Source organism: Pan paniscus, chromosome 19 (assembly GCF_029289425.2).
Source record: "Pan paniscus chromosome 19, NHGRI_mPanPan1-v2.0_pri, whole genome shotgun sequence".
Lineage (NCBI taxonomy): Eukaryota > Metazoa > Chordata > Mammalia > Primates > Hominidae > Pan > Pan paniscus.
In genome coordinates this window covers 97,395,325-97,409,713 of record NC_073268.2, presented here as the reverse complement: position 1 = coordinate 97,409,713, position 14,389 = coordinate 97,395,325, and the positions used below count along the sequence as shown (strand labels likewise).

Here is a 14,389-nt window from a genome sequence, read left to right as displayed (position 1 = left end):
TGTTTTCATGGCAGACAGCCCTGCAGAGCCCCCGGTGATGCTCCCATGGCGAGGAGCCCACCTCCACAGCAGCTCAGTCCTCAGTTGCAGTTGGCAAAATCTAGTAACAGAGGAGAGCACGATTCTGTTTCTGAGCCGAATGTTCTCTGTCTGAGCGTCTGAAACCACTTCTCACTCCTTTGTGCCTCCCTCCCTGCCCTTGTTAAGGAACAGGATTGGAGCTGGGACATGCCACTCAAGGTGGAGGCCACATTCCCTCCCTCCCTGGATGAGGCCGGACCAGACACTGCCACAGGACAGGGGGGCGATGGGCATGTGAGCTCCAAGTCTGTCCCCCAGGCCTGAGCTGCCTCGTCCACTCCTCGCGGCCTTCCCACCTGTGGGAATGTTGCCCCAGTGGCCAGCACAAGCTTCCACGGGGGATGGAAGCCTCCAAGACAGGAGCTGCCTGCACCCTGACACCTGGGGCCACGGCAGCCTATGCTGCCTATGCTCACACATGCCCATTTGTAAAGCCCCTGGATCATGGGTTCCCAATGAATGGGTGTTTCAACTAGCACACTTAAGGAGAAAGGCAAACCATTCAATGGAGTTTTTCCACACTAACCCAGCTGGTGTCTCAAGAGCGGTGTTGGCTGCATGCCCTCCGTATCCACCTGGCTCAAGCCCTTATAGCCAGGCACCAACATCTTCCGCATCTCTGGCTCAGCATAAAGGCCCTCCGCAATCAAGACCAGTACCAAGTCTGTGTGGTTACGCCTCCCTAAATCTGCAACATGGTAACATGGTGGAATGGACTGGCTTCTTGTTAAATTTTACTGTGTGCACAGTGATACACAGGGATACATGGTGACACAGGCATACACAGTGACACACAGGGATACACGGTGACACACAGGGATACACAGTGACACACAGGGATACATAGTGATACACAGGGATACACAGTGACACACAGAGATACACAGTGACATACAGTGACACACAGGGATACACAGTGACACACAGGGATACATAGTGATACACAGGGATACACAGTGACACACAGAGATACACAGTGATACACAGGGAGATGCTGCTGCCCTCTGTGGAAGTTCACTGTCATCAGAGATCTGACATCTCTGCCTCCAGAGCCTCGGCGGGATTCCGATGGACAGTGATAAAGTCATGCATGAAATTCATCACGAGCGGCAAGGACTGCTCACATCTAAGAAGGCCTGGGGTTTCCCAGTCTTCCAGAAGCCTCCCTCCTGTGTCCAGACTAGTAAACTCACTCGTGTAAGGACGTGGTGAGAGTGTTTAAGAGTTAGAATTAGACTTCGAATGTGAACATGCCTAGGACAGAGTGGAGGTAAAATTCTGCAATGACGGACTCCACAGAATCAAATGCCTTATTGGAGGGGGATTTTCTCAGGGTGACATGGACTGAGGAATCGTCTCAGCCTCCGTGGGGAATGGAGAGGAGGCAGTGCTGGGGCCTGGTCTCTGGGCAGTGCAAGGGCAAGTACATGCCTTTCTGAAACCCGGGAAGGACGTGGAGCTAGCGCAAGCCAAACCTCTGTGCTTGCCTCTCCTCCCTCCTAAGCACCTTAATTGTGTAGCGCATTTGGGAAAACACACATCGGAACAACACACGGCTGCTATGGAATCTCCACTGGGAAGCAAAGAGCTGCTTTAAAATGATGTTCCCTGTTGGGCGCGGTGGCACACACCTGTTAATTCCAGCACTTTGGGAGGCCAAGGTGGGCGGATTGTCTGAGCTCAGAAGTTCAAGACCAGCCTGAGCAACCTGGTGAAACCTCATCTCTACAAAAAATACAAAACAATTAGCTGGGCGTGTGCCTGTAGTCCCAGCTACTTGGGGATCTGACGTGAGAGGATTGCTTGAGCCTGGGAGGTTGAGGCTGCAGTGAGCCAAGATCACACCACTGTACTCTAGCCTGGGTGACAGAGCGAGACCCTGCCTCCAAAAAAGAAAAAAAAGATGAAAATGATGCTCCCCATCATGGGAAGCCTCTGCCATTCCTGAGGAGCAGCGCACCTGCGGTCTCACCTCAACTACCAAACTCCTTTCGAAGCCACTGGAGCAGCGCACCTGCGGTCTCACCTCAACTACCAAACTCCTTTCGAAGCCACTGGACAGCAGCGGCCCGTGCAAGATGGCCCAGCGCGGGGGGACTGTGGGGCGCAGCAGCCCGACGCCGTGAGAAGGCCGTGCATGAGTGGCTTCGGCAGAACACCTGGAAAGGGCCTTTTACAAACTGTCAGCATTCAGAACTGGGGGGTGGTCTACTACCGTTAAAGTCATGCCGATAAATTTTCTGCACACATAGTGAACTGATACAGACTGAGAAACCCCCATTTTTTGACATAATGTTTTGGTGGCAGTGAGAGGAGAGGAAATGAGAGAACTGGGTGGAGCTGGAGTTGGGGCGGGGCGGGGTCCGCACTGGTCAGTGGCCAAGGTGGCAAATCCACCTCAGTCAGGTTTGTTCTCTGGAAACTGAGGCCAGTGGAGCTGCCCTGACTCCAGGAAACCAGGAAGATGCCACAGAACAGAGAAGCCAGCGGGGAGAATCTGTGTACACCTACAGCGTGGGACCTGCTGTCCCGGCTCCTGACCAGCCAGACCACATTTCCAGTCTTTCTTCTCCTACGAGGATCTAGGATCTTCTCCAAATCTAAAGCCCAATTTTTACATTCAATTCCCTATCAAAGTTGGTTCATGATATAATTTTCAGCATTAAATGGAACTGACTCGTGTTTACTTTTTAGCTCTAGATTCACGCTGGCATCCTTGTTGCTGAAAACCTTCCCCAGAGAACATGTGTAAAATGCAAGTGATTCTCCCTGAATTCACATCATCATTGATTTCTGTACAAAGAACCCTTTAATATTACTTATTTGGCACTTCCCAGCATAGAAAGACAAGAAGACACGATGTCAGACCTTGCAGAAAATATCCCTAACTAGAGAGGACCCTTGGACACGCACAGGAGCGGCTGAGGAAGAAGAGTGGGGGAAGCATCCTGAGACTCGGCCGCAAGTCACCGTGGACGCTGCCCTCTCCATGCACACGGCACTGCCATGTCTACGGGCCGCCCCCCATGCTGGGAGCCGAGGCACCGAGGGCTTCACTGAAGCCTCTGTCCCTAGGGGTTCATGGCCCAGCTTGGAGCAGGCAGGCTGCAGGCTGCTGTCTGGTTGGATGTGTCTGGTTGGGCTCGCAGAATGTTTTTTAATGCCACGTTAGATATCAACATCTAATAATCAGATAATTAAAAATGAAAATATGAACTTTTAGCTCCTCTATGACTGGCAACTGTGGGCCAAAACCGCCCCGCAGAGCCCCGGTTGGACTGAGCACACCCCGGGCGCTGCCCTACCCATGCCCGCACCCTCCTGGACACCAGCCCCGTCTTTCTGCTGTCTGAAAGCCCCCACGCCTGCCTCTTAGGCCACTCTACCAGTCATGATTTTCCTCATGTAAAGAAGTATGCAATGATTTCTTCTGTGTGTCTCTAGTTCTGAATTTATGAACAATAATGCCTTAGCCATAAAGACTCTATTTTTAAAAATTGCTTTTAGTGCTTCGAAGGCTTAGAAAATCTATAGGCAGACTTTTAATTAACCAAAGTAATATCTATCAATTTTTAAAATGAAGAACCATCACTCCAATTGTACCACCCTGGCACAAGCATCATTAATGTTTATTTATAAATCTATTTAGTGTTTTATTGCTGTGTGTACTATGTATTTTAACATAGATATTAACTATATTGCTGATGCAATTTGGTGTTCTGTTTCTCTCATTTAACATATATTTTGCATACTCATGAATAAAATTTTAAGACTGCTTAGATTTTCTTTTAAGTATCCGTTCTGAATTTACGTTCCTATTCTGTTAGGTAGTAGAGTTATTCCCAAATTTTCCCTTTTATAACCAATGTTCTGACAAATGGCTTGATTTGTCCTTGTCTTTCAGAACATCCCATTAGTCCCGTTGCTTGGTTTTTCCTTAGCGACCTGCTTCAGCTACGCTCCTAAGCCAGGTCACATTGCTTGTGGGGCAAAGAGGCTGGGCATTCAAAGGCAGGGTGAGCACGGTGGGCAGGCAGGTGGGTGGCCACCAGGGCCAGCACTGTAAAGGCCGTAAAGCCAAGGCAGGGGTCAGGGGTTAGGGGCCTCAGGTCAGTGAGGTCCCAACCAAGGGCAGGCCCAAGCCAGGTGGGTCTCGGCCAGGTATCGAAGGGTGGGAGTCACCAAGACGACTCGGATCCCAGGACAGGGCTGCTGACTCCCCAGCAGCTTCTCATGTCCAGCTGGAGGGAAAACCCCAGGGCTCTGTTCTGTAGGTGGGATGCGGCTGACTGCAAAATGCAAGGAATGCCACCTGCCACGGGGTTCTCACATGAGGCGCACATCCTTCCTGAGACCTCGCATGGGCTCCTGCTCCCAGGAGCATGACTACAGCAGGTCGCTAAGTGCCACTCCCTGCTCGTCTCTGCCTGATCAGACTCGTTCAGAAACCGGGGAAGCTTCCTCACGCTGACAACGATGCTGTGATCCGCCAGCACAGTGGTCATGTGTAACAAGAGGTGACAAGAGCTTTCCTCCCTGGTTAAACACCACTTCTGCCTGGGTGCACTCCTGTCCCAGGGATGCGCCTGAAACAGAAGCTCATGCACGTACATCCCATGACTCAGCACGTACGCGGCTAAGTCAGCATGGGGCAGGCTGGCACTAGATGGCTGGAGCCACAGCCTGGCCCTGCCATGCAGGTCCTCACACACCCCAGTTTCTCATCAGTAAAATGGGCATATGGATAGCAAAAATCATAGCTTTGCGGCAGCACCTGCTGTGAGGGGGAGATGGCCTAACAATTGTAAAGCCCAACACGCAGCAGGCGCTTAATCAGTCAGTCACTGGAATTCCTATTCTTACATGACCACCTGTGGTCACCCGCCGCGACTGGTGTGCCTCAGGGGAGCTGTGGTCAGATTGCTCCCTGGGCTCTGCGACTTTACTCTCACCCTCTCCAAACCCCAGCACGGTTCACCAGCTGAGGTGGACAGGCTCGAACGTGGCCCCAGGACCCCTGTCCCAGGTGTGGCCCCTCCTTGGGGGTGCAGGTGGGACCTGAGACTGCTTTCAACCAGCAGAATATGGCAACGGTGATGGCTGCTGTGACTGTGTGTGGCACTAGGTAAGGCTGCAGCACCCGGCTCCCCTGCTGGCTCTGAGTGGTGGGAGGCCAAGCTAAGGACCCCACTGGTGGGGATGGCCGGTGGTCTCAACTGCGAAGGCAGCCTTAACCTGGTGGGACCCTGCACAGAGAACCTGGCTAAGCCCCACAACAGGAACTGGATCTGGAGGCCACGTGCTGTTCTGAGCTGCCAAGTCTGCAGCGACACTGCTGTCACACAGGAGTAGATGGCTAGTGCCCTCCCTAGTGCTGTTTCCACCTTCAAATTCTATTTCCCACAAGTGGCGCTGGAGGAACTCCTATTACTAAGCAGAGGGAGACGCGTCCACCAGAAGGGCCATGACTGGTCTGTAATCTGTGAATGAGGTTTTCTTCTTTCAGCACAAATCAGCTTCAATTTGGCACAGCTGCCCCCCGGGTGTTCACATTCACTGCTTTGCCACGAAGCCTGGAGCCTGAGCCTGGTGTGAGTCACTTCTGCTCGCCTCTTCCTTCCCGCGGGCCGAGCGGCTGACTAAAGCTCCCTTCATGCTCACGTCAGTCGCCAGGGCAGGACGCAGATGCGTGCCCAGGTGTGAGTTTAAAAAAGAAAAAGGAAAAAAATCCAAGCGCATAATGTTTCTTCTGCCGGTTGAAGGTGAAACCCCAAAGCCACCCAGGCCATCGGCAACAGCAGGGCGAGTTCTAGCTGTGTGGCTGGTGGAGCCCACAGGTGTGCCCAGTGGCCAGTGGTGACGGCACGGGGGCCCACCCTGTGCACCCCACTGGAGGAGCCCTGCCCTTCACCACTCCTGGCCTGGTTCTTCTTCAGTCTTCATCCCTGATGTCCGTCAAACCCAACCATGGGGACACAGTGACACCCGGTAGAAGGGTGCCAGGGACCAGGAGGAGGCCAGGGCGGTGCTTCCCTGCCCCAGCCTAGCAACTAAGGGCATCACCGCTGTGATTCTACATGAACACAGTTCACTCCACTGTACCTGGGCTGGGCCGGAGGCCCTGGCTGCTGGCAGTGGCTGCACCAGTGGCCGCTACAGTGGCCGGGTGCCGCTGGCTGCTGTCTTCTAGTCCAGCCCTGCGGTTACTGCCACAGGCCTCAGCAGGGCCTGGTGACGAGCTCTGCACAGCCGGCCGGGAAGTGTCACTTTCCCGGATGAGGAGAGGAAACATGTTTCTTGCAAATGGGCTGTGCGCTTGTGGAACAGCTCCTCTGCACTGCGCTTCCTCCGCTCCCAAGGGCCCCATCAAAATGGGGCTGGGGTAACAGCAGCCCCAGGTAAGGCAGGTGAGATTTTCTCTTACAGCAAGACACTGTGAGGGAGGGGCCGGGATCCCCTTCAGGATCAAGGTTTTCTTGCCCCAGCTGCTGGGGGCACCACAGGCAGGTGGCTCACGGCTGTCAGGCCCTCTTCTGGGTGGCCTATGTCTGACAACCAATGCAGAATGCAGGCGGGCCCACTCATCTCCCATCCCATCCTCAGAGCTCCCCAGGGCCGGCGGAGGTGAGCCTGACTTCTCTCTGCCCACCCCTCCACCGCTGACCTAGGGCTGCTCCACTCACGAGCAGTGTCATGACACCAGCCTCCGTCTCCGTCTACTTCCCAGACAGCCCACCCTGCAACAACCAGGAGAAGAACGCGCCCGAAAGGGAAGCGGGAGGACACGACACCGCAGGCCGCGTGTGGTGGGATGATGGACCATGCGGGCTGGATCACTAAAGGCGCACATTAGCCCAAGCGGAGCCTCTGACACACTCAGGGAGGTCAGAACCAGGAGAGGAGAAAAGCCAGAGTGTCCACAGTGACCGTCAGGAAGAGGGGCTGCGAGGCACCCTTGTGATGCTGTCCCCAGGCTCTCTGGGCCTCTGTGGATTGCAACATCACCTCATGATTCTCTAGTGCAACCAATAAGCACAGGTGAGGGCTGGCTCTGTGAGGCTCCAGGGAGCAGAGTCTGCAGAATAGCTGGCCTTTTTTCTGGGCAGGGAAGGGCAGCCCCAGCAACGCTGGGAGAGGCTGCAGCTAGGCCTAGACAAGGACCTTCTATAAAGCAGCACTGATATAAATGCTGGCACTCAGAAAACTTCTGAGGGGCCAGTCCTAGAAAGCAGTCTCTAGACAGAGACGTGGGATGTGGCTGCCCTGTGCCAACCTCGCCACGCGGCCTCTAGATGGAGAGGTGGGATGTGGCTGCCCCACACTGGCCTCGCCACGCAGCCTCTAGAGGGAGAGGTGGGATGTGGCTGCCCTGTGCTGACCTCGCCACGTGGCCTCTAGATGGAGAGGTGGGATGTGGCTGCCCCACGCCGGCCTTGCCACATGCCCCTCCCTGCACCTGTCCTCGCCTGCTCATCCCTCCTGGCTCCTCTCTGTGCTCTGGCTCTGGTCTTTGACCACGGACTCCAATGTGATGTCACTGTCTTTAACTCTGCGCAGCTGAGCACATCAGATAGGAGGTGCTTTTACATCTGGAGAAAACATACGCTAGAAGGAAAAAGGTTTCCATGGACTGATTCCTGGTAAGGGAACCTGCAAGCCCAGAGGCCCTGCCCACCCCGCTCCGAGTGCTCAACCGGCTCCCAGTGCTGAACTAGTTTTTGATCCAGGATCTGATGTGGCACTGACCCCTTCAGCTTTTTTTTTCTTTTTCCTTCCTCTTTTAAAATAAATGTATTACAATAACCTGTCTTAGAAGAAATAGAGACAGGATTTAAGGCCTTACTTTTCTTAAAGGAATAAGGCCATTTTGAGAATATACTCTTTCAAAAATGCTCTAAGTATTTATTTTAAAAAAATGTTCATTTTAAATATTTATTCTAAGTATTGCAAAGGCTTTTCAAACAACTGTCTCTTTTACAGCTCTGTTATTCATGGATTCGTGAAAAATAAATGTGCGGTGGTTTTATTTACACATTATTTAAATGGTTTACTTCAATTTCCTTTTCTCCTTATCAGGGTTCTCTATTTTATCTTACAGAGTCTTAAGAAGGACACAGATCATGCATGCTTTAACTTTTGCTGTTTAAAGTCCAAGTGCTATGCTGGGTATAATGTATTTTGATCTATCGCATATAAATATTTATTATAAACATTAAAAATTAGATTATTTCTAACTTTTCTGGAGTGGGTGATGGGTAGTGAGTTTAGATTCCTTCTTGCTTCTCTGGGTTTCCAGGATTGAGGGAAAGTGGTCCTGTACACGTTTAAAAAGAAAACACAAAACACTAGCTAAAAATAAACCTGGCCATGAAAATACGCCACATGATGGCTTCTGCGGCTAGGCATACGTTAATCGCTCTTTTAAAAATATTTGTGTTGTTAGGGTTTCTCCCATTGATGAACAGAAATATTTTTCCTTTGTTTTAATACCATTTTAGAATTTGCCCAAACCTGCTTCTGTTAGGACAGCCACAGAACAGAAAGAAACCAAACATGTTCAAATATAATGTCTAGACTAAAAACAAATCACATTATTGTCACTGTTACTACTATTAGGAGTTGTATAAATAGTAGCAACTCAGCAATGGGAGAGAACTATAATCAATAGTCATAAAGGATTACACTTAGGAGCGTTGTGTGTGTGTGTGTGTGTGTGTGTGTGAGAAATAAGCATAAAAACTAATTGATCATGAGCCCAACAGTTTAATTCTCCAGAGCGAGCTTGCATGTGCTTCATATATTCAAGTCAGCAAGTTATTTTCTCACTACTGGTTTCTAAAAGGTTAGAAACTCTCTTGCAAAGTGCTACCCTCCCGAGTTGCAGAGTTGTGAGGCTTCAGCCGGCCGCTGCTCCCGTGCAGTCCTAAAAGGCCCTCCAAGGCTTCTGCCCTCCGAAGGAGACCCCCACTCCTCTGTGTGGAGATCTCTGGGAGCCCTGCATTTAGCTTCACTTGTTAATGCTACACGGGGTCCCCAAGTTAGGTGTGGGGCCTCCCTGCCCAGCTCCGTGCAATTCCATGACATCACAGTGCCACGGAGGGCGGGGGAGCACGGCACCTGGAGGATCCTGAAACACTCACCACATGGCGTGCATGTACGTGGGCGGCAGACGCGGGCTGCTGACGGGAGTGCAGTTATACGACCTCATAATCCTTTCCGCCAATAAAAAATTTCGAAACAGACTAGCCACCAGCAAGTCCTGTCTGAAGAGCTTTTGGAAGAGATCTGAGGGCAGATAAAAGATAAAAAGGAGTCTTCAGTGACTTGTGTCTAGCATTTAAAGCCAAATACACAAATTCACTTCTATCAAAAATTACTAAAGTTGGGACTAATATGCATATTTCCCATCAGCAACACACACACACACGCTTAAACACACACATGTACACACACTTAAACATACACACACGTGCACAAATGTACACACATGCGTGCATACACGTGTGCACACAGGTGTGTACCTATACAGATACATTACACATGGGCACGCATACACAAATACACACATGCACACACATACAGGTGTACACATACACAAATACACGCACACAAATATGCATATACACACGTGTATGCATACACATGTACACATGTACACACACAGTGCACATATACATACATGTGAACAAACACCCCAAATCAACCAATCAATAAAAAATACAAACAAGTCTTAAAACAGCAATTCTGGTTTCCAGCCAGTGTGAATAATGCCGACGACTCTGAAGATAAGCCGCCGGTGCGCAGTAAGGGCTGTGCACCGGTCAGGGCCAGCGCTGACACGCAGTCTCTCCACACCACCGTTCTGAGAACCTGGCGTGCAGTAACTCAGCCCCTCGCAGACACCTCCTTAGGTGGTCGCCTTCTACTTTTCAGCCCCTCCCACTGTCTTCCTCACTAGGGAGGCACTCACGGATCCTATCTGACTCCTCTCATGTCCGAGAGTCGGCTCCCCGCGCACTCAAGGCCATAGCCTCCCTCCCCAAGGCCCGGCCCGCGCCTCACCCCGGGGGAGCACGTTCCACGCGATGGTGTCTGTGATGGCTGTGAAGATCCAGTTCAGTTCACCCAGGGGCGTCCTCCTGTCGTTCAGGCGGCCAGGGATCCTAGAAAACAAGGGGCGTTCTCATGAGTGATGCCACAGCTCTGAGAGCAGGGAATGGAGGAGAGGTTGCAAGAAAAAAGGGCGCGGGCGGGAAAGGCTCTGAGCGAGGGAGGAAGGCTCTGAGCAGAAGCTCGGTGCACGGCAGGGAGAATCAAACTCTCCATGAGCTCACAGCTCAGAGCTCAACCTCCATCTGCAGCTTTCCTCCTTCCCGCACATCTCCAAAACAGCTTCTTCCTCCGGTGTCCCCAGACTTACAGACCAAGCCCAGCTGGTCACACACATGGTTCCCATGGACCGATGACTGGACCCCAAGGGCAGTCTGTGGCACGTACTGAAAGCAGTCCACATCACGCTCTGCAGGGTTATACCTCAGCCACCGAACGCTGTGGAAGTGCACCGTCCACGCTGGGGGGAGTCTCGCCCGCAAGGTCTACTTTGCTCCCGTGTATTCAACACGCAGCTGATACCTGCGACAGGGAGGTGGGGATTGCCAGCGCGCGCCCAGGCCCTGTCCTAAGGGTCTAGGGGGAAGGACAGGTAACAGGCAAATGAACAAGCACACATTAGAGGTAAGTGACGGCAGATGACGCAGAGACAAATACGACAGAGAGTGGGCGGGGGGATGAGGCTGCTGCCGTTTTGCATGGGGCAGGCAGCACCAAGGACCACTCCTCAGCTGTGAGGACAGAACCATGACTTTTGCAGCAACTTGGATGGAGCTGGAGGCCATTATTCTAAGTGAAGTAACTCGGAATGGAAAACCAAATGCCACGTGTTCAGAGCCATAAGCATGATCCCGCTGTCGAAAAGATTTAGCTGATCAGCAATTCCCACTGCAGGAACCATCTGATGGCACCATCTTCATCAGAATAATATTCAAAGAGGCTATGCATCAGTAACACAGGGTAGCTGAGTTCAGTGAACTTCTTTTCTTAAATTGGTGTAGTGGAGTCCCACTGTGTTGCCCAGGCCGCTCTTGAACTCCTGGGCTCAAGGGATCCTCCCGCCTCACCCTCCCAAAGTGTTGGGATTACAGGCATGAGCCATCATGCCCAGCCTAAGCAAGCTTCTTAATGTAATTCTTCAACACATGCTCTTTCTTTCCTTTACGAACAGAAAATAACATCTTATTTCCTCAAAATAGGTTCAGTGATAGGACAAGAAAAAGGAGAAACTGAGAAGTTAGTATAATATTCTAAAGCAGCACTGCTGCTCAAACAATGCCGGAAGTCTCAAACAAAGATTTCCAAACTCAAGAAAAATTCTGACCTCCACGGTGGAGACCAGTTTACCCAACATCACGGTTTTCTAGTCAGGCTGCTGGCCAGGACGGGGATGACAGAGAAGCCCCTTTCATTAGCTGTGTGGGTGGCGGAGGGCAGGCATCATGAAGGATTCCCACCATTTAAAAGAAACCCGGGCCTGGAGGCGAACACACGGCACAAGGACAGCAGAGACTCGTCTCAGCCCCTCCTCCTTCTCCCCAGTCTGCTCTCGCTTCAGAACAAGCATGTCCACTGTGCGCAGGAGGAATGGCCAGGCTGCCTGCCCTGCGACCTCCGAGCAGGGGAGTGAGGAAAAGCAAAGGTGCCCACCCTCTAACAACCTGCAACAGAGCCTGGCCCCACGGAGGTATCTGAGGGTGGGGCACACCTCCCAAAGAGAAGACATTTCCTTATGAAATGCAAGCAAACAATCCAGGAACTCATTTTACCAGGTTGCTCATCTCAGCCCTCAAGCGCCAGCGCGAACAGGGGTGGCTGCCCGGGACACAGCCCTAGGAAACAGCACGGAGAAGGGGCACGGGGGGCATCGTGGGGTGGACATGGAGCCCCAACACACTTGTGTCTTGGGTCCCACACCTGTAGATGAGAAACACATATGCTGAAAACCGTTTTAATGAAATGACTGCCAAGATCGTCAATAACTATGTTCCGCAAAAACACCGCCTCTTTCAAGCTGCAGGACTGTCACCGAGCGCTGCCTGCCCTCCTTACCAAAGCCATGCAGAGGACAGACAGCGCCCAGACCACACGCCGAAGCTCTGTGGTCTAGGATCAGTAAACACACAAGTGGCCCAACTGTGCAAGGAAGGAGGACACAGGAGGCGGCCTGAGTGTGCAAGGAAGGAGGATACGGGAGGTGCTGATCTTCAGAATCCTGTCACGGGTTCTCTCTTCTCTCTCAACATATCAGTGGCCCAAGTGTGCAGGGAAGGAGGACACGGGAGGTGGCCCGAGTGTGCAGGGAAGGAGGACACGGGAGGTGGCCCGAGTGTGCAGGGAAGGAGGATACGGGAGGTGCTGATCTTCAGCGTCCTGTCACGGGTTCTCTCTTCTCTCTCAACATATCTGGAGTTAGTCAAACTATGAGGGCAGAGGACTGTCCCCAAGCCTCAGGAAGAGAGGTGCCCAGGGCAGGGTGGGGCCCAACACCAACTGCAGAGCTCAGGTCCTCGCTCCATGGGGTTCAGACATGTTACCCTCCCAGCACGACTGTAACAACGTGCCTGGAGCACTGCCAGCCCGGGAAGTGCCCGGAGTCTGTGTGTTCAGAGTCACACAGACTAGACCGATTGAGTGACTCATACTGCATCACTCAAAGTCCACACTCTACGTTACACAGCTGGTCTTTCTGGTGTGCGGAGCCCCCATTCTCAGGCAGCTGGATGTGTCTGTCCCTGCCCTAAACAAAGACACATCTATCCTGTACGAGTGTGCGCTGGCACTACCTTCTTTACCACATGTAAAAGTCGGAAAAATCTACGTAGCTCAGTACATCAACTTCCAGGAACCAACCATGCTTAAACCGGAAGCAGGATGGGGAAATGGGATGTAGGGTGTGTGGTGCTGTGTCATCTGCCATTGCAGAAAGCCCAAAATTCGCTCCGAAACCAATGAGAGAGAAATGATTAAACAAACCACGCAACAACCACGACGCAGCAGCTACAAGCAGTTAAACTGTTCTGAATATTTCAATAATATGGGACAATGCTTTATAACATTAAGTAAAGAAGCAAGACAAATACTCTATAGTCACGATTACATCAAACATGTGCAAGGAGAGACAATTGGAGGAAAAACCTCAAAATGCGATCATGGGGATACCCTTCCTTGTCTTTATATCATCAACATTTACTGCAATGAGTGTGCCTACCTGAGTAACAGGGAACTGCCGAAACCCTGGCTCCTGCATCTCCTCATCCTCAGCCCTGGTGATGCTGGGGAGGGAGCCTAGGGGGGCAGCACAGCTCGAGCAGCTGGCGGGGGCCAGGGCTGCATTCCGGAAGAAGTGCAGGGACCATCACAAGCACAGACAGACCATTTGCCCGCAGGCTGTTTGCAAACCAGGACTAAACGCATCCCTAACGTGAGCCCACGTATCCTGAATCGAGTGAAGCTCATAGAGCCCCTGCTGTTCCCGAGTCTGTGACCCCTGGTTAACAGAAAGCTGCATTCTGAGCCGCAAAGAGCTTCCCACGAGGTCCCACACCCCAGCACTGTCACTGGATGGCCAAGCCATCAAGATAAACGGAGGCCAGATAGGACCAGTGTGTACTTAGTTGTGTTTTTACAAATTGGTATCTTGTGATGATCACCAGTAAGTAAATGCAAAGCTAGACTCTCCCAACATGGTCCTGAAAATCCCACTGGTCTCTTCCCTAAGCTCATCGTGAAACCAGACAGAGTCATCTGCCCAGACGACTTCAGACAGACCCAGAAATCATTCAAGTCGATGAACCAACCATCCAGTGAGCAAAAGCTGATGAGGCTTCTTGATCCAGCAGGCCTGGTCCTACTGGGGGTGACAAGGTGGAACCGAGTCCAGCATCCCTCACTTTTCACGTCACATAAAATTAAATCCTTGCAGAAACGATTTGTTTCTGGTTTCCTTTCTGTACCTGATCCTAACCAATGCTGAGTCTCGCCCGACTTGGGAGGCCACCGAGATGACGAGGGGACCACAGAAGAAGCCTAGTGGTGTGGGTTGTCCATGTCAGACCATGTTTCATTCTAGAAGTTTCTCTGAACCCTCAAAGGGTTAATGATCAAGGTGGCTCTTTTAAAATTTAAATCCAGAGTGTTAATCAAGGACTTCTATGTGAAAACTGTAAAAAGCTACAGTTCAGGAAAAGATTCCTGA

The 14,389-nt window shown here is 51.7% G+C and overlaps 1 protein-coding gene across 3 annotated transcripts in view; it reads right to left on the bottom strand.

The window, feature by feature from the left end:
* Window positions 1–14,389, bottom strand: part of RPTOR (regulatory associated protein of MTOR complex 1) — a 417,904-nt gene that overhangs the window by 133,712 nt on the left and 269,803 nt on the right. For all 3 annotated transcript variants that reach the window (XM_063599478.1, XM_003831138.7, XM_055101956.2), the window contains 2 exons: window positions 10,144–10,244; window positions 9,222–9,366 (listed from right to left, as the gene is read on the bottom strand). In XM_063599478.1, the coding sequence (XP_063455548.1) occupies window positions 9,222–9,366; window positions 10,144–10,244 (246 nt within the window). The remainder of the gene's footprint in view (window positions 1–9,221; window positions 9,367–10,143; window positions 10,245–14,389) is intronic.